Source organism: Cherax quadricarinatus, chromosome 14 (genome assembly GCF_038502225.1).
Source record: "Cherax quadricarinatus isolate ZL_2023a chromosome 14, ASM3850222v1, whole genome shotgun sequence".
NCBI lineage: Eukaryota > Metazoa > Arthropoda > Malacostraca > Decapoda > Parastacidae > Cherax > Cherax quadricarinatus.
This window is the reverse complement of record NC_091305.1, coordinates 22,588,129-22,607,700: the sequence shown is the minus strand read 5'-3', so window position 1 is coordinate 22,607,700 and position 19,572 is coordinate 22,588,129. Positions and strand designations below refer to the sequence as shown.

General features: G+C 37.5%; 1 protein-coding gene across 1 annotated transcript in view; it reads right to left on the bottom strand.

Annotated features, from left to right (window-relative positions):
- The window catches only part of Rbm13 (RNA-binding motif protein 13), a 39,414-nt gene extending 23,754 nt beyond the window's left edge, over positions 1 to 15,660 (bottom strand). The window contains exons 1-5 of the mRNA XM_053785659.2: positions 15,510 to 15,660; positions 12,364 to 12,410; positions 12,045 to 12,188; positions 10,706 to 10,888; positions 8,716 to 8,845 (exon numbers count right to left, since the gene is read on the bottom strand). Coding sequence (XP_053641634.2) covers positions 8,716 to 8,845; positions 10,706 to 10,888; positions 12,045 to 12,188; positions 12,364 to 12,410; positions 15,510 to 15,524 — 519 coding nt within the window. The 5' untranslated portion in view covers positions 15,525 to 15,660. The remainder of the gene's footprint in view (positions 1 to 8,715; positions 8,846 to 10,705; positions 10,889 to 12,044; positions 12,189 to 12,363; positions 12,411 to 15,509) is intronic.
- Between the last annotated feature and the right edge of the window lie 3,912 nt (positions 15,661 to 19,572).

Here is a 19,572-nt window from a genome sequence, read left to right as displayed (position 1 = left end):
TCCTGAAGTGTCTCCTGGTGTCGCAAAATATTTGAAAAAAAAAAAAAAAATATTATTTTTTCTCATGATATGACAGAGAATCTTTTCCCAGTGATAATGACACCAAAAGTACAAAGTTTGATGGAAAACTTATGGAATTATGCTCTCACGAAATTAGCAACCTAAGTAACATTTACGCATCGGCGATTTCACCCACTCTGAGACCTATTTTCGGCCAATTCCATTGTTCCAGTTGACCAAACTCAGCTATTTCTTTAGAACTCCATCTGTTCTATCGACTGAGTACAAGAAACCACCCATTTACTAATTTCAACTACCCAATAAAGTGGTCAGAAATTGGCAATTTGGCCAACTTCATGCAAATTAAAAAATATGTCAATTTCAAAATAGGGTTCAGAATGAACAATACAGACATTCCTGGCACTAAAATAACATTTTCTCTGTTCATCAGTCACATCTCCAGGTCCCTGTTATAATACTCTTGCTTTCTATTTTGAATTTTTATTTACACAAAAAATAGAAGATTTACTGTTATGCAGACTACTGCAATATTGTAATAGTAATTGTATAAATAACGTCACCCCATTTGTGACTGTGTATCAGAATGGGTAGATGGACATTTATTGGATAATGACGTCATTTGTTTACTCTTGAACATCGGCAAAAAATCCAACATTTCTGTCACTTTGAGCTCCATTTCAAGATCCTTTTCATAGTAAAACCCATCAAAATCACTTTTATTTCGATAATATGTTTTCCATTCTATCAAATGAGATGAAGAAAACAAGAACACAACCATAAATACTATATGAAAATACACCTCAAAGTCGGCGTATTAATCCAAAAACACGGTTGGAGTTTTTTTTTCTCATTATGCACTGCCTGTTGTGGGATTTTTTTTTATACTGCACACACTGACCACACAGACCCATTCTCTCACATGTGGGTGTACCAGCTTTCTCCTGCTTAATTTGAAGCCACTAGAATTTTTGAGTACATACACGTCAAACACATTGGCTCGTAAGACATATATATATGACCAAAACAGTCAAAAGATTAAGTAAATACATGTAATAGCATAGTTCCCATTTTTATTTGTACCCTCTTATGCTATATGCACTGGGATAATACAGAAGTGTTCACTTGCTGGGATACCTCAGGCAGAGTGGATAAAGGTCTCACAGCAGTTTTCTCTCATTATGCACTGCATGCTGCAGGATTTTTTTTATGTAGTGCATACTTACCATACAGACCTATTCTTTCATATATAGGCCCAAATTTACCAGTCACAGCGAGACATAATAATCAACTGGTTATAAATGACCATTATTTTTAAAGGGGTGGACCGGTAAGCCAGCGGAAGGCCTCGGTCAGGTGACCAAAGCTCCAAAGGCGGGTCATCATCTGACTAAGACCTGCGTCAGGAAACATTTGTCCTGTTTCCTCACTAACCTTACCTAACCTAACCAGTCACAGCTTATCTGAGTGAGCTAAGCTCATGGTGACCGACAGTGGCTTCAAACCCACTTTATCTTTTATGGACAATGTACAGTGTACGTGCTTTACACAATGAGAGGCATTTCTTTTATTCATTGGAACCATGGCTAGGGCTAAAAGTGAGCAGGTTATAACAATAAATGGAGAAGAAGAAATTGGAATGACTAATGCAGCAAGTAGCATCACCAAACAGTAGCAGCAGGTTGGTGTGGCAACCCTGGAAATTTGAAATTATGCTAGCTAAAATTAGTGCAGGATTACTGATGGAACTGGATTCCTGACTGCCAGATTAGTGATGGCCAACCTGTACTACAGATTTCTAAAACCATATAAGTTATTTTTCATGCCAATCTATTTGCTTTCTATACCAAAGAAATTAGTTGTTCAAGAACAAATAATCCTTTAGTTTCATTCATGTGAATCATTATATAAAGTGAGTTACAGCAACCAGTTTCTTTCACTAAGTTACAGATGATTATTATTCACTACCATACCAAGATTAATAAAGAGAAATCAGAAGCTATCTCAATCACACATCCTCTACTAGAAATCAGTAACTACATTCACATGCACATCTTATCCTGCAAATCAATGGTTGGTGAAATGATGAGGTAAAGGGTGCAATAAAAGAGAAAAAGACAGCTCACGAGAGGTTTTTACAAGGCAGAAGTGATATAAGAAGGGCAGAGTATATGCAGAGTAAAAGGAAGGTGAAGAGTGGTGAGAGAGTGCAAATGGAGAGCAAATGATAGAGTGGGAGATGCATTGTCAAGAAATTTTGCTGAAAACAAGTACAAATTTTGGAGTGAGAAAAACAAGTTAAGAAAGCCTAGGGAACGAATGCATTTGTATTTAAAAACAAAGTAGGGGAGTTAGTAGATGGGGAGATGGAGGTATTTGGTAGATGGCAGGAATATTTTGAGAGACTTTTAACCCTCTGAGGGTCGACAGGCCTTCTCCCAGACTTGTTCTCAGGGTCGAAAAATATTCGAAAAAAAAAAATTATTTTTTCTTATGAAAAAATATTTTCTAAACATTTTAGACTAAAAAAAAAAATTACCATCAATACTTACCGAGATATGGAGGCGTGAAGTTGACAGAAACTGAACTGCATACGGCATCATTGCTAACTGCCAGTCACCCGGTAATCATTTATTTAATTTTTTCAATTTTTTTCCATTATTTTTAATATTTTTTCTTTTCAAGTAACTTTTGTGGCCTGTGAGACCAATATGAGCACTATTTTGTATGTATTTACATTTTATATACAACACAATAACTGCACAAACACTGTTGTCATTATGTTTACAAAACATGTTTACACAAATGAACAACATGAATTGTTGTTTATTACTAGTTTTCTAAATTTTATATACACAATATATACACAACACAGTCACTGGACATGTTTCTAGAAGTTCTGCAGCCTGTGGAACTCTTTCAAACATGGTGTCATGCACAATGGTTTCACACTCATCACATAAAACGAGCGTCTCTGCATTTTTGTGGGTGTTTTTTGTATGTGCACAGACAAAACACCTCTTCTGAGCCTTTTTCTTCAAAGCAGTAGCAGGCAGTTGTATTAGGAAGTGATCACCATGCCTCAGACGAGAGGGTAGTTGATGATCAGTTCGCAGGCGTTGTTCTATTGCAGGTGTTGTTACTTGGTACCTGAATAATATTTGTCTGATGACAGACAAACAAAATTGACCATATGGTGGTTTGTTTCTGGTCTTCAACTTATACGTATTGTAAGCATTCAGCATGGAAATGTCCACAAGATGAAAAAAGAGTTTTATGTACCACTTATAACTCTTGCGAACACAATCGGCAAACCCAATTTGCATATCACATTTGTCCACTGAGCGCATGTTGAGGGTGTAGTCCATCACAGTTGCAGGTTTTAGAATGGGTTCATTGGTCTCTCTATGCTGCCTGCCTGTGTCTGTCATTTCATTTCGGTGAACTGATGACAACAGTGTGACATCTTGTTTGTCATGCCACCGAAATGCCATTATGTCATTAGCAGCAAACGCCTGCACCTCACCTCTACGAGTCCCAGCGTCAAACCTGGGCATATGTTTACGATTTCCACGCACTGTGCCACACACATTTTTCATATTCACTCGCAAAAAAATCACTGAGTGAGGGGCTTGTGTACCAGTTATAAGTATATAATATATCCCCCTTACCAAGATATGGTTCCATCATTGTTCTAACCACATCACCAGAGATACCCAACAGCTTCCTGGTATCTTGCAATGTATTACTTCCAGTGTACACAATAATATCCAATACAAGACAACTGTAGCAATCACACAGTACAAATACCTTTATACCAAAGCGTTTCCTCTTGCTTGAATGACAGTCTGCCTTTGAACAAAATCAAAGACTCATCAATAACAAGCTTCCTGAAGGGATAAAAATGCATATTGAACTTGTTTCAGATACATAAACACATTTCTAATTTTATATAACCTGTCTTATCTGACAGACCTGGTTTTGTCTGAGAAGTGTAGCTACGTAACAGTAGCACAAATCGATTCACTGGTATTATATCAATGAAAGCTGGGGTTGCAATGAGGCGGTTTGTTGACCAGTATAATTTGACAATGTGCTTATACACATGTGGCATAAGCATTATTGTGGCAAACAAAAGATACATCTCAACCACAGTTGTCTCCATCCACTGGTGTATCCATGATCTTGGTGAAAGAACTGTGTTTGCCATGGTGTACTCGTAGTATCTGTTGCTTTCCCTGACAATAATTCCCATCAGGGGTTCGTCGAAGAATAACTCGAAACATTCCAGTTCAGTGGCATTGTTCCCAAGTGTACAAGATGGCCATAGTCCACTTTGAGTTTCATCAAACTGATGGGGATTGGGAACAAAATTGGCAGCTTCCTGCCAATCCCAAGTGTGGTCTGCTGGTGGATACTGGATATTGACAGGTGGTTGTGGAGGTTGTAGTTGTGGAGGTTGGTGTGGTGGGTTGGTGGGTGAGGGTGGTCTTTGTTGTAGCTGAGGTGACTCAGCAGCATGGGTAACAGCATGGGCCACTGCTGGTGCCTCATGGCTGGCACCACAACTATCTTCTGATGCCTGCACATTTTTTATCTCCATTGTAACAATACCATCTTCATTTTCACTATCTGTTCCTGTTGTACGGCCACGAGATGTACTCCGAGATGTACTCCTTACCCTTGGAACAGCATATGGCACACTACCAGAGCGCATGTAGCGTCATATATACTGACGCTTCACTGGAGAATATTCTGCTTCACTTTCGCTACTGGAACTGTTTTCAAGAGCTTGGAGTTCATATTCACTATCACTATCATCACCACTGCTCACATCTGTGTCCTCAGCACTGGCAAATACATACGAGTTTCCTCTTTCGTTCTGGTGCAACTGAACGTGAACAAGACGGCCTAGCACCAGATGTGGAAGGTTTGGGGTCGTCTGGATTTTCATCACCATTACCACTATTATGTTCATTATTCTCAGTCACAAACTCCCCAAAACCCTGGAAATCATCTTCACTGACACTTCCATGTGTATTTGAACTGTCACTTGGGAAGAAAAAAAAAAAAAAGAGTCCCAATTCGCAGAGGAGTGAGGAGCTTCTTACTGCAAGGCATGGTGGACAAGGTGAACTAAAATGGCATTCCCACAATGCTCCACTGGGTGCCCAAAATTTTTCCATCTGCGCACACTGACCACGCAGACCCATTCTCTCACATGTAGGCCTACCAGCTTTCTCCCGCTCAATCTGAAGGTGCTAGAATTTACGAGTACTAGTATGTGACCGACCCTGGCTACAATGACGTACTAGTACGTGACCGACCTTCAGAGTTAAAACCCGATGAAGAAAGGAATGCAGTAATTTCATGCACTGGCCAGGGAGGTATAACATCTTTTAGGAATGAAGAAGAGCAAGATGTGAGTGTCTGGGAGGTGCGTGAGGCATTACATAGAATGAAAGGAAGTAGAGCAGCTGGAACTGACAGGATCATGACAAATGTTAAAAGCAAGGGGGTATATAGTGTTGGAGTGGTTGGTATTTTTGTTTAATAACTGTTTAATAACTTTTATATGGATGTGAAGCTTGGGTTGTAAATGCTGCAGCAAGGAGGTGGTTGGAGGCAGTGGAGATGTCCTGTCTAAGGGCAATGTGTGGTGTAAATATTATGCAGAAAATTCGGAGTGTGGAAATTAGGAGAAGGTGTGGAGTTAATAAAAGTATTAGTCAGAGGGCTGAAGAGGGTTTGTTGAGGTGGTTTGGTCATTTAGAGAGAATGGATCAAAGCAGAATGACATGGAGAGTGTATAAATCTGTAGGGGAAGGAAGGCGGGGTAGGGGTCGTCCTCGAAAAGGTTGGAGGAAGGGGGTAAAGGAGGTGTTGTGGATGAGGGGTTTGGACTTCCAGCAAGTGTGCATGAGCTTGTTAGATAGTAGTGAATGGAGACAAATGGTATTTGGGACCTGACAAGCTGTTGGAATGTGAGCAAGGTAATATTTAGTGAACGGATTCAGGGAAATCAGTTATTTTAAATAACTGGACTTGAGTCCTGGAAATGGGAAGGACAATGCCTGCACTCTAAAGGAGAGGTTTGGGATATTGGCAGTTTGGAGGGATATGTTGTGTATCTTTATACGTATATGCTTTTAAACTGTTGTATTCTGAGCACCTCTGCAAAAACCGTGATTATGTGTGAGTGTGGTGAAAGTGTTGAATGATGATGAAAGCATTTTCTTTTTGGGGATTTTCTTTCTTTTTTGGGTCACCCTGCCTCAGTGGGAGACGGCCAACTTGTTGAAAAAAAAAAAAAAATGTACTTCTAAACTCCATGGGAAAGTGGAACAGAATTCTTCCTCCGTAAGCCATGCGTGTTGTAGGAGGCGACTAAAATGCCGGGAGCAAGGGGCTAGTAACCCCTTCTCCCGTATAAATTACTAAATTTAAGAGAAACTTTTGTTTATCTTTTTGGGCCACCCTGCCTTGGTGGGATACGGCCGGTGTGTTGAAAGAAAGAATGTACTTCTAAACTGTTGTATTCTGGGCACTTCTGCAAAAACAGTGATTATGTGTGAGTGAGGTGAAAGTGTTGAATGATGATGAAAGTATTTTGTTTTTGGGGATTTTATTTCTTTTTGGGTCACCCTGCCTCAGTGGGAGACGGCCGACTTGTTGAAGAAAAAAAAAAAAAAAACGTATGAAAGAGGGGAAGGTACCTAGGGATTGGCAGAGAGCATCTATGGTTTCTTTATATAAAGGGAAGTGGGAAAAAAGAGAGATTGTAAAAATTATAGAGGAATAAGTTTACTGAGTAAAACAGGTAAAGTGTATGGTAGGGTTATTACTGAAAGAATTAGAGGTAAGACAGAAAGCAGGATTGCAGATGAGCAAGGAGGCTTTAGAATGGGTCAGGAATGTGTAGATCAAGCATTTACACTGAAGCCATATATGTGAACAGTACTTTGATAAAGGTAGGGAAGTTTTCATTGCATTTATGAATTTAGAAAAGGCATATGACAGAGTGGATAGGGAAGCAAAGTGGCAGATGTTGTAAGCATATGGAATAGGTAGTAAGTTATTAAATGCTGTAAAGAGTTTTTATGAGGATAGTGAGGCTCAGGTTAAGCTGTGTTGGAGAGAGGGAGATTATTTCCCAGTTGAAGTAGGTCTCAGACAAGGATGTGTAATGTCACCATAGTTGTTTAACATTTTTATAGATGGGGTTGTAAAAGAAGTAAATGCTAGGGTGTTGGGGGGAGGGGTGGGATTAAATTATGGGGTATCAAATACAAAATGGGAGTTGACACAGTTACTCTTTGCTGATAATACTGTGCTTTTGGGGGATTCTAAAGAAAAGGTGCGAAGGTTAGTGGACGAGTTTGGGAGGGTGTGTAAAGGTAGAAAGTGAAAGCGAACATAGATAAGAGCAAGGTGATGAAGGTATCAAATGATTTAGATAAAGAAAAATTGGATATCACATTGGAGGGAGGGAGAATGGAAGAAGTGAATGTTTTCAGATATTTGGGAGTTGACTTGTCAGCGGATGGGTTTATGAAGGATGAGATTAACCACAGAACTGATGAAGGAAAAAAGGTGAGTGGTGCATAGAGGTATCTGTGGTGACCAAAAAAGTTATCCATCGAGGTTAAGAAGGAAATGTACAAGAGTATATTGGTACCAACACTCTTGTATGGGTGTGAAGCATGGGCTGTAAATGCTGCAGCGAGGAGGCAGTGGAGATGTCCTGTCTAAGGGCAAAGTGTGGTGTAAATGTTATGCAGAGAATTCGTAGTGTGGAAATTTGGAGTAGGTGTGGAGTTAATAAAAGTATTAGTCAGAGGGCTGAAGAGGAGCTGTTGAGGTGATTTGGTCATTTAGAGAGAATGGAACAAAGTAGAATGGCTTGGAGACCATATAAATCTGTAGGGAAAGGAAGGCAGGGTAGAAGTCGTCCCCAAAAAGGTTGGAGGGAGGGGGTAAAGGAGATTTTGTGGGTAAGGGGCTTGGACTTCCAGTAAGCATGCATGAACATGTTGGATATGAGTGAATGGAGATGAATGGCATTTGGGACCTGACGAGCTGTTGGAGTGTGAGCAGGGTAATATTTTGTGAAGGGATTCAGGGAAACCGGTTAGCCAGACTTGAGTCCTGGAAATGGGAAGTACAATACTTGCACTTTAAAGTAGGGGTTTAGGATATTGGCAGTTTGGAGGGACATCTAAACTGTCATATCTGAGCACCTCTGCAAAGACAGCGATTATATATGAGTGATGATGAAAGTGTTGAATGATGATGAAAGTTTTTTCTATCTTTTTGAATCACCCTGCCTCAGTGGGAAATGGCCGATGTGTTAAAAACAAAAATCAATACCTATACTGACTACACATCCTCTACTGTGCATAAAATTCACAATCATTCTCTTGGCAATCTTAATACATTTCCTCCTCCCCTCCTTTTCAACAGCTATTTCTTTGTATTTTTTTTCCTATCTACTGGTCATTATGTACCTTCTCAAACACTTTTATACATCTTTACCACTAGGTCATTGGCACATGTTCAACTCTCGCTAGAATTTTCTTAATATCACCTTGCTGTGACTTACTTTGTTCAGCAAAGTTGTCTCTGGTTCTGCCCAAATGTATTTTTTCTATTAATAAGAACTGTATTTCATAAATTATTCAATAGTTTCATACTTACGGTTCCATCTTTAAGTCTCTGTAGAAGTTGTTTTTCAATTGCATTGTCAATCCTGGCTGCAATAAGAGCTTTTTCCTCACGTCTTTTGATTCGCAAATCAATTTTTCTCCTTATAGGAATCAATTTCTTTCTGTGAATAAAAATATAATGAAAGCTATTACTATGTATCTTGTAGTTTTAGCTAAAGCAAGTAGTTTTTTTTCACAAGATCTCACAGAGCAAATATATGTTACATAGTACAGTGGACCCCCGCATAACGATCACCTCCGAATGCGACCAATTATGTAAGTGTATTTATGTAAGTGCGTTTGTACGTGTATGTTTGGGGGTCTGAAATGGACTAATCTACTTCACAATATTCCTTATGGGAACAAATTCGGTCAGTACTGGCACCTGAACATACTTCTGGAGTGAAAAAATATCGTTAACCGGGGGTCCACTGTACTTAATAAGATATTTGATGACCCTATCCACAGACCTACCTGTAGATTAAGTATAGAGGGTTCCAGAGATTATTGCCCCTGCAACCATCTCAGACCATGCCTCCAATATTATTGTTTTACTTCAATAAAATGTATAAATTTACTTCTCAAAGTTTTTATACAAAAAATATTAAAATTATTAAATACAGTATATGGGAGAAATGTTGAGGGAGTTGAAAGAAAAGGGAAGGAGTCAAAGGAAGGGAAATGGGGAGATAAAGAATGTGGGTGGTGCCAATGAATTTATTTTAATGACATTCTTGTTGAAAGAGTTGTTATTTTACTAAAATGTGTTATATTACTTATTTCTAACAATAGCCTATGACCTGTTTATTATGATAAAATTATAAGAAACAGGTTGTCAAGTACAGTACTTAATCATAAGATCTTCAATAGGGTACCTTGCACCTCAATGGTAGAGCATTTGTTCACAAATGAATGAACCCTAATTCAGTCATGATTGAAGTGAGAAATATGGGTACATTAGGTCTCCTAGCATCTTCTGCCCATGTTCACCTAGCAATAAACACATAAGATACTTAAAAGTTTTAACTAATGTGGACTGCTTCCAAGTGAAGGACCTAAAGATCCAAATGGAAATACGTGGACATAGGTTTCTTTATGTGCCCTCAGGATCTGCAGCAGTAATTACTGTCTTGCCAAACAAAACTACCTACATAGGGAGAGCCTTTTCTGAAACATGTTATCCTATTGTGCACAGACTATCAGGGCCTGACCTACCCTAGCCAAAACCTTACTTAATGTCACCTGACCTCAGATACAACATACTTCATCTCATCCTCACCTGATACCTCCTCTTCTACACCTGATGGATTATCTTTTGCATATTTCCTGTACTTGATAAGCCCTCTTATGGCTGAAACAACATACATTTGCAATATCTATCAATGCAGATAGATATTTGTATGAACTATAAATATTAAACCAATTATAACTGAACTATTGATATCTCTTAAAATAACTGAGCTTAATCCATGCAAATCCCTGTATAATGTATATACCACAGATGTATTTTGTACACTAAGCAAATGAATACAAGCTATTGCTAAGAAGCAGCGCTGATTACAATAATAATATTGCTAAGTAACATTTACAGTACAAAAATTCATAAGCATATACTACCATACATTAGAAGTTTTCCACCAAGGCAGGGTGACCCAAAGAAGGAAATACATTTACCATCACTCATTCAACAGCTATCTTTTCAGAAGTGAGAGGACATGACAATTCAAATGACCCTCTGAATTGCAACATTCTCACCCACCTATCCACCCGAGCTCAAGTACTGTACTTCCCACCTTCAGAACTCGAGTTAGGATAACCAATTTCCATTATACCTTTCATAAATGTTAGCTTGCACACTCCGGCAGAACAACAAATCTCAAAATCACTTGTTTTTACTCACTCCAGACTAACTGAGGTATAAAGTTTGAGTTATAAACAAAAAATATAAGTTAGCACAGTACCTAGCTAATAATGAGACTTACTGTCTTCTTAGTTTAAGATTCCTCATACGCGTCAGGTACTGTGTGATCTTGAGCAGACGTTGACGACATTTTTGACGAAAATATTTCTTCCAAAATACCAGATTTTCATCAATCTGTTGCAATGCTTTAACAAAGTTCCGTGATAGTTTTACTTTTTCCCATTGCCTTGCTGGGAAAAATGCCCTGGAGAACAGAAACTTTATGGAACATTACATCTTTAAAATTATGACATTAATAGCAGCACTAATAAAAAAAGTACAAAATGGGTGAATATTAGTTATGTTATGATGGTACATGATTTTAAGCTGTAATTAAAGTATCACATGATTATTCAAGCTATCATCAAAGTCAGACATAGTTGAAGCTGTCATCAATGTTACATTATTAATCAATTAAAATAATGAGTTGCCAGTAAATCTTAACAGATTAAATTCAAATGCGAAGTATGAAGGTAGAAGATACTGAAACCAATGTATGTACAGGCCAAAAATATATATTTTGAAGACTTGTGGGTTACCTGTGACCATTTTCCAGTTTTCTATTCTAGAAACCTAGCCTGAGGCTAGGCTTAACCCCTAAACAGTCCAAATGTATATGTACGTTCTTACGTGTAGCGCCCAAACGTATATATACAGTTTAATTTTCCTGCCTCCAAATTTGGCACGATTGCCCTGAAATGCCTGGTCAGCATAGAATGGGTTTTAACACTCGGTGTGCACCATATTAAAAAAATCTGGGACCACTTAGTGCCTTGTGCTCTTTTTTTCTATAAAAGAAAACTATTTTTTTTGTCAAAACATTTGGGGTGGTGCGCAAGTGAACGTATATATACGTTTGGACCGTTTAAAGGTTAAATGGTGGCTATTTCAACAACTAAACTTTTGCTTCTTGTGGCATGCAAGCCTATATTGATGTCACGAACTTGCAGATATGGCATTTGATGCTGCCAAGGTTATCTTATTTTTCATTACTTATATTTCATCAAGTATATCTCACTCCTACCTAACTTTATATTCACTCTTATTATGCACAGATTTGGCAACTAGTATTTTCAATATAAATATTAGAATACTGTACTGTAAACCATTAACTGTTTCAGAAATGTATACCTAAATCTGGAGAATTACTGCATATTCTTAACCAGAAATATCTTCTTAGCATTTTGATATCAGTACCTAACTTACAAAACTGTATGTGCAGAGATAGAATGGCTAGACAGACAGTCATGCATACATTATAGATAAAAATAAAACTACAGTATATGCCACCAGAGAAAAACAAAGGAAATAAAATACCCTACTGTACTGTACTCCATTAACCATTGAGGCAATCAACACACCTTTCAGCAGTACGCATATACAGATAAATGATTCCTTGCTCTTCTCTAATTGTAGCATACTGGGTGTTCGCAAGAGGACAGGAGCTGCGACTGCATAACCCAGTTAGGTTGAATTCATTTCTGCAAAACCTTTGGCTTTTTGTTCTGTTAAAAAAATAAAAAATGTATTAGATTCTGAATCCCTGTTTATGTATAACATTAAGATATAATACAAGCAAACATTAAATGAAAATATTGTACCAACTCTTATACCATATGTACAATAATGAAATGTAAAGTTTTTATGAAAAAGAATTGAAGTTAAACACTGTTTACTTACTGGATTTTAAAAGAACAAAATGTTTTGTTTATGATACTCCATGTAATCTGAAAAGAGAGGTAAAAATTAAGATATATTATGGTTACAGTTTGTCAAATGTGTGAAACTGTATCAACAGTTTAATGCAATGATGCAAAACATTTCTCACTGCACTAGTGTATACTGTACCATTAGAAAATTTTACATGTCAAGAAAATCAAGAGAAGGGTTCAAAATGATGGCATTTATAACCTTAATAATGTAGATCTCAATCACTCTGTATGTGAAAAAGATTTAGGAGTTCTGGTTAGTAGTAACCTAAAGCCAAGACAACAGTGCACAAGTGTTCGCAATAAAGCTAATAGAATTCTTGGCTTCATATATTAACAAGAGTCCTCAGGTTATACTTCAGCTCTATATGCTATTGTTGTTATGGCCTTGTTTAGATCGTGCTTAGCAGTTCTGGTCACCATATTACTGAATGGACAAAATGCACTGGAAAACATACAAAGAACGATGACAAAGCTGATCCTATGTATCAGAAATCTTTTCTACAATGATAGACTGAGGGCACTGAATCTATGCTTTCTAAAAAGGCATAGAATTAGGGGGATATAACTAAGGTGTATAAATTGAAGACAGGAATAAACAAAGAGGATATAAAGAACATGCTAAAAATATCTAACCAAGACAGGACTCAAAGCAATGGATTCAAGATGAAAAATTTAAATTTAGAAAGTATACAGGAAAACATAACTCAACAAAAAGTTGATGTACAACTCCTAGGCATAATACAAGGCTCAACCCAAGTAAAATCTCAATGCGTGTAAAAGGCCCTAAAATTTGGAACTCTCTGCCTGAAGACTGCAAAGGTTGAAAGCTACTGTGATAATGCACCTTACCTTAACGTGATTCTTGACAGTAATATACAACACAATGTTAAACAAATTCTGAAAATTGCTTGTTTTCATCCAATCCCATCACTGTTCTTCTTGTTTCAGCAATTTCTTTCAACTCCCATGTATGTATAATTAGACAGCCTGCACTCCCTTCTTTCAGACATAACTAGCTATTGCACTGATAATTTTACATAGTATTTTCTTTGTACCTACTTCTTATATACATATCTGCATAAATAACTCTCAGAACATATATGTACCATATCTTATATTTTGTATTGTAATTTAATTAACTGGTACTACACCCTGTTAGAACCAGACAATTATATCTTTAACTGTGTTACTTTACAAATTAACTTGTTACCTGTATCTATTTTCTAAGTTCCTACTAATATCATGACCCTTTTAGAAAAAATCAATTTAACAGTGTCCCGTGGCTCAGTTAGCAACACACTCGCCTCACACACTGAATTTCCGTCGTTCAGTTCCCAGCATGGGTGGAATGTTGGGCATGTTTCCTTACACCTGCTGTCCCTGTTTACCTGGCATATTTCCTGACACCTGCTGTCCCTGTTCACCTAGCATGTTTCCTTACACCTGCTGTCCCTGTTCACCTAACAGTAAGTAGGCACCTAGGTGTTAGTCAACTGGTATGGGTCACATCCTGGGGGACAAGATTAAAGGACCTTAAATGGAAATAAGACAAGACAGTCCCTGATGATGCACTGACTTTCTTGGGCCGCCAATCCTCTGGGTTAAAATTCCAAATAAATTTTATGTAAATTCTAAGTACAGTATAGTCTAAGATTTCTTGAAATGTTATGCATTCTATGGGCCTTCAGATTATTGCAAATTTTGTCCAGTAATGCTGAAATACAGATTTGAATTTGTATTTATGCTTGAATAGCATAATAACCACCACAAACATTATGCTAAACTGTTTTACTCAAAGTTCCAAAAATGTCATAAAGCATCCAAGACTGATGTAGATGTGTATTCAAGATGATTTTTATTTGCGGAAATGTAAAAAAAAAAAAAAAAGAAAAAAGAATTTAGCCCAACTCATTAATTTATTTTTTGACCTTTTTCCAAACGTACTTTCTGTAATTTTACCACTATTTGTACTTTAATTAAATCATGGGGGTACTCATGGCTTGGCTTATAGCATCCTCAGCTCACACACTGAAGGGTCCAGGATTCCAGCACATGCAAAATGTTAGCATGCTTTTTCACACCTGCTGCCCCTATTCAACCTGCAGTAAATAAGTACCTGGGTGTTAGCTGACTATTGTGGGTCGCATCCTGTGGGACAAGAGAACCTACGTTGCCCAAAATGATCTGTATAATCAGGGGCTTTTATATATTATGCCAATGATGTCAGCTAGGTCTGGAATAATTGTATTATGTACTTGTAGAAATAAAAATTATTGGTATTATTAGTTAAAACCCTAGGGACCATACAGTGCCTGGGAAATAAGGGGTCAGGGGGTAATCAGTCTTGATCCGAGTCAGGGGAGAGTAACCTCAATTCCTCTGATCAAGAGCCCTGCACCAGCAACTCCCCTAAAGGGAGAACAAAACTAAGGTAACACTGTAATGTTGGTAGAATCACCAACAATATGTTAGGTAAGAGGATACAAGTAGTTAACATCTTAACCCAACTTCCCTGATTATTATTATTATAATCAAGGGGGAAGCGCTAAACCCATAGGATTATACAGCGCCCAGGGGAGGGGGGGATGTGGAAGGCATTCAGGCTTAATTCGGGGAACTGGAGCACAGATCCAATTCCCTAAATCAAGAGCCCCTCACCAACATCAAGGAACCTTCCATGAGGGGTAACTTCCCTGATGCCGGTGATATACTAAGCAAATTTCCTAAATTTGCTTGTAACATAAGTGAACTATAGATATGTAGATATAAATCCATATGTATTCCAGTTAACCCTTTGGGGCCTAGTTCCTAGGCCTTTTGTGTATCCATATGCTCTCGCGCTACCGTCCACAGGATGGATGTGGAGTGCACAATAAACTAGCCACTTCGGTGGCAAAATCTAAAAAAAAAATTCGGTGAGGCGCTCTTGATCCAAGGAACTGGTCTTAATCTCCCCTTCTTTGGATCGAACCTGAATGTTTCCCATTCCCCAGGAGCTAACTCACCCCTTACAGATTTAATGCTTCCTCGTGAAAATGAAACAAAAATTTAAGCGTACCTAGATCTGGCACAGGTCCTCCTAAAAACTATTTAACTCAAAGAAAAACAACTTACGTCGTCACTCTGCATTTTTAAAGTCTCAAAGAAGGATGTAATTAAAGATGTAAGTTTGCTTATATATACTGAGTGAGTCTTGATGTGAGGTTTGGGTAGCACATGGACCACCGTGTTGACAACCTGAGCTTCCACAACTACGAGCTTATTATATTTCCCTCTAGGAACATTTGGAAAGTGCTACATTTTTTAATGGTCAATCTGTATAAAGAAATAATTGCATGAAAGTATTATAATGTATATATATATATATATATATATATATATATATATATATATATATATATATATGTCGTGCCGAATATGTAAAACTGGTCAATTAGCAAGAACTCGTTTAAAATTAAGTCCTTTCTGAAATTTTCTCTTAGACGTTTAAATATATATTTTTTTCATTAATGTTAATGTAATTTTTTATAATTTTGCACCAAAAGAATCTTAGAAAACTTACCTAACCTTATTATAACAAGAACAATTTATTTTAGCCTAACCCAACTAAATATATTTTAAATATGTTTACAATAATTTAATACTAAACAAACACAATCAAATATATTTTTTTCGTTAGGTTCAGAATGATTTTGGTGAAATTATTGCATACACAAATTTTCACTTGTCCTATATGGCAAGATGAACGTTGCTATTTAAGCCAAGATGGCAAGTTCTGCCTATTCGGCACGACATATATATATATATGTATATATATATGTCGTGCCGAATATGTAAAACTGGTCAATTAGCAAGAACTCATTTAAAATTAAGTCCTTTCTAAACTTTTTCCTTATACGTTTTAAGACATATTTTTTTTCATCAAAGTTAAAGTAAAAAAAATTTATTTTGCACCAAAAGAATCTTAGAAAACGTACCTAACCTTATTATAACAAGAACAATTTGTTTTAGCCTAATCCAACTAAATATATTTTAGATTTGTTTACAGTAATTTAATACTAAACAAACACAGTGAAAGATATTTTTTTCGTTAGGTTCAGAATGATTTTGGCGACATTATTGCCTACACAAATTTTCACTTGTCCTATATGGCATGATGAACGTTGCTATTTAAGCCAAGATCGCAAGTTCTGCCTCATCGACACCATGCCCAGCCCTTCTAGGGTAGGGTAGGTGCCTGAGCCCAAGCCTTTAGCTCATAAGACTGTCATTCCTATTTACCCCCTTGGGGTGGGGATGGCAGACCAGAGAGGCCTAGCGTGTGGCTAGGCCTGGGGACAGTTGGTCCCAAAGATGAGGAGGTACTTGTGCCTCCTCCCATGGGAGACTTAGGTCTCAGACACTCCCTAAAGAGGGAGCCAAGGCCGGGCCACCACTTGGAAAAGGCCCGGGCCGGGAGAATACCGGCTAATCTTTAATAATAATAATAATAATAAGTTCTGCCTATTCGGCACGACATATATATATAAATATATATATATATATATATATATATATATATATATATATATATATATATATATATATATATATATATATTACCTGGAGAGAGTTCCGGGGTTCAACGCCCCCGACAGATTTATACACTCTCGAAGTCATTCTATTTTGTTCTAGACTCTCTACATGCCCGAACCTCCTCAGCAATCCCTCATTAGCCCTCTGAATAATAGTTTTAGTAATCCTGCACCTTCTCTTAATTTCCAAACTATGAATTTTCTGCATTATTTTCACATAATACATTGCCCTCAGACATGACATCTCCACTGCCTCCAGCCTTCTCTTTGTTGCAACATTCATCACCCATGCCTTGCACCCATATAAGAGTGTTGATATAACTATACTCTAATACATTCCCCTCAATATTATTCAGAATAAGATGGCAAAATTCGTCTTGAACCTATGCCCAAGAGAACACCTAGGCCAAGATGAATTACAACAACTGGAATTGCTGTATGTTGACGATAGAGTAAGGCATCTGAAACTAAATCATATTTAAGAAGTTGCTGGCAAGTGTCGAGAGTGTCTTGCTGCAAATTTTGGTCAAGGTTAGGAACCAAAATCAGTATTGGTCTAGTGGATATGAGCAGTTTTGTAGTGCCTACAGTAGGTTGTTAGGCATCAAACACTTTTTATTACACAGCAGTAAAGGAGTGGAACGAATTACCTGAACATGTCAAGATCAGTCTTAATATGAACCAGTTCAGGAAGAGAGCTAATAGCTTCCTAACGAATGTAGTTACAGAAAAGAAGAGTGATTCTTTGTAAAGTTAACGTTATTAAGCTGAGTTTCTCTAATGTTCATGTAAACTACTCACTTCATGTTATCCCTATTGTAACTCATTTTATTGTGACTGAGTTCATGCAGTTGATTGATTTAGCTCATTTCATTTGTGTGGTTATAATCATGACTGATTACTCCTGCATCTAATAGTTAGGGTGCCAATAGTAATGTATTACAAGGAACTCCAAGGGAAATAAGTTACTTTGGATTTTTGGGGGGGGTTATCCTTGGTAATTTATCCATATGTTATTATGTAAGACAATTGTAATCACCCAGAACTTGTTTCATTGTATATATGTGTAATTATTCCCAAATAAACTTGTTTAAGCAAATCTGACGTAGGGGACCAAGAATAAGTTACCAAAGGTATTAAAATAAATAGCTTTACTATCCTAGTCACTATATTTATCACTATACTGTTCTATTTTCCCCACACTGCTCTTTAACTAGTAGAGAATGAAGGGGTGTCTTATTTTATTATTCATGGGGAACCACTATTTTCCCCACACTGCTCTTTAACTAGTAGAGAATGAAGGGGTGTCTTATTTTATTATTCATGGGGAACCACTAAAACATTGGGAGGTCATACAGCGCCAAGGAAATGAGAGGTAATCAGGTTTGATCCAAGAAAGGGAAGAGTAGCTTCAGTTACTTGGGATCAAAGTATCTACCCCCAGGGGCGGATTTAGGCATGGTGAGGCCCTAAACTATGGGAAGTTGTAGAGGCTGTATTTGGAAGGTGTTAACAGAGAATAAGGTTGTGTAACAACGCTGGATCTGTGCTTCCCTTCCCTGGATTGAATCTAAATACCTCCCACTCCTATTCAAATTCAATTCAAATTCAAAGTTTATTCTCTATAAGGATTACAATGCTGAGTTTACAGAAATTTGGTTATTGTTTGGTTTACATGTAGTAAAATTGTGATTACAGAGTGTACCACTAGAACGCTTAGCATGGCTAGGCATTTCGGGCATACTTAGTTTTATTCTTAATTGTAAAATATTACAAATTATGAGGTAAGTTGGTATTATGGCTAAGTGACTAAATACTAGTTTGTGAGTTTAGCAATGTGAATGCTTTTGTTTTGGCACAGTACATAGTTTCAGTATTGGAGTATCACAGGATTCATTATTTTAAGACTGAGATTAATATTTCTGTTTATGGTCAAATGAGTGAGTGAGTGTAAGTGTGAACCACCAGGTGGTATTCGTGCAGTTAGTTGACAGGGTGTATCAGGGAGATAAGATGTTTTCTAATGGTAGTTTTGAAGGTGATGAATGTGTCTGCAGTTCTAGAGTTCTCAGGTAGGGTATTCCAGATTTTAGGGCCTTTGTAAAGGTTTAGTCGGACACGGGGAATGTCGTAGAGATGTTTGTGTCTGGTGTTATGCCTGTGGGTTCTGTCACAACTATCAAGAAAGCGTTTTAGGTCAAGGTTGATATTAGAGTTTAAGGCCCTGTAGATGTAGATTGCACAGTAGTAAGTGTGGATGTACTGAACTGGAAGTAAGTTTAGATCTATGAAGAGTGGGGGGGGTGTGTTGCCAGGGATGGGATTTAGTGATTATTCTTACTGCAGCTTTTTGTTGGGTTATTATTGGCTTTAGGTGTGTTGCTGCAGTTGATCCCCAAGCACAAATAGCATAGGTGAGGTATGGATAAATGAGTGGTATAGTGTGAGAAGGGCATTTTGCGGCACGTAGTATCGTATCTTGGAGAGGATCCCAACCGTTTTGGATACTTTTTTGGCTATATGCTGGATATGGGTGCTGAAATTCAGGTTGTTGTCAAGGTATAAGCCTAGGAATTTTCCCCCATTATTTCTGGTAATTAGAG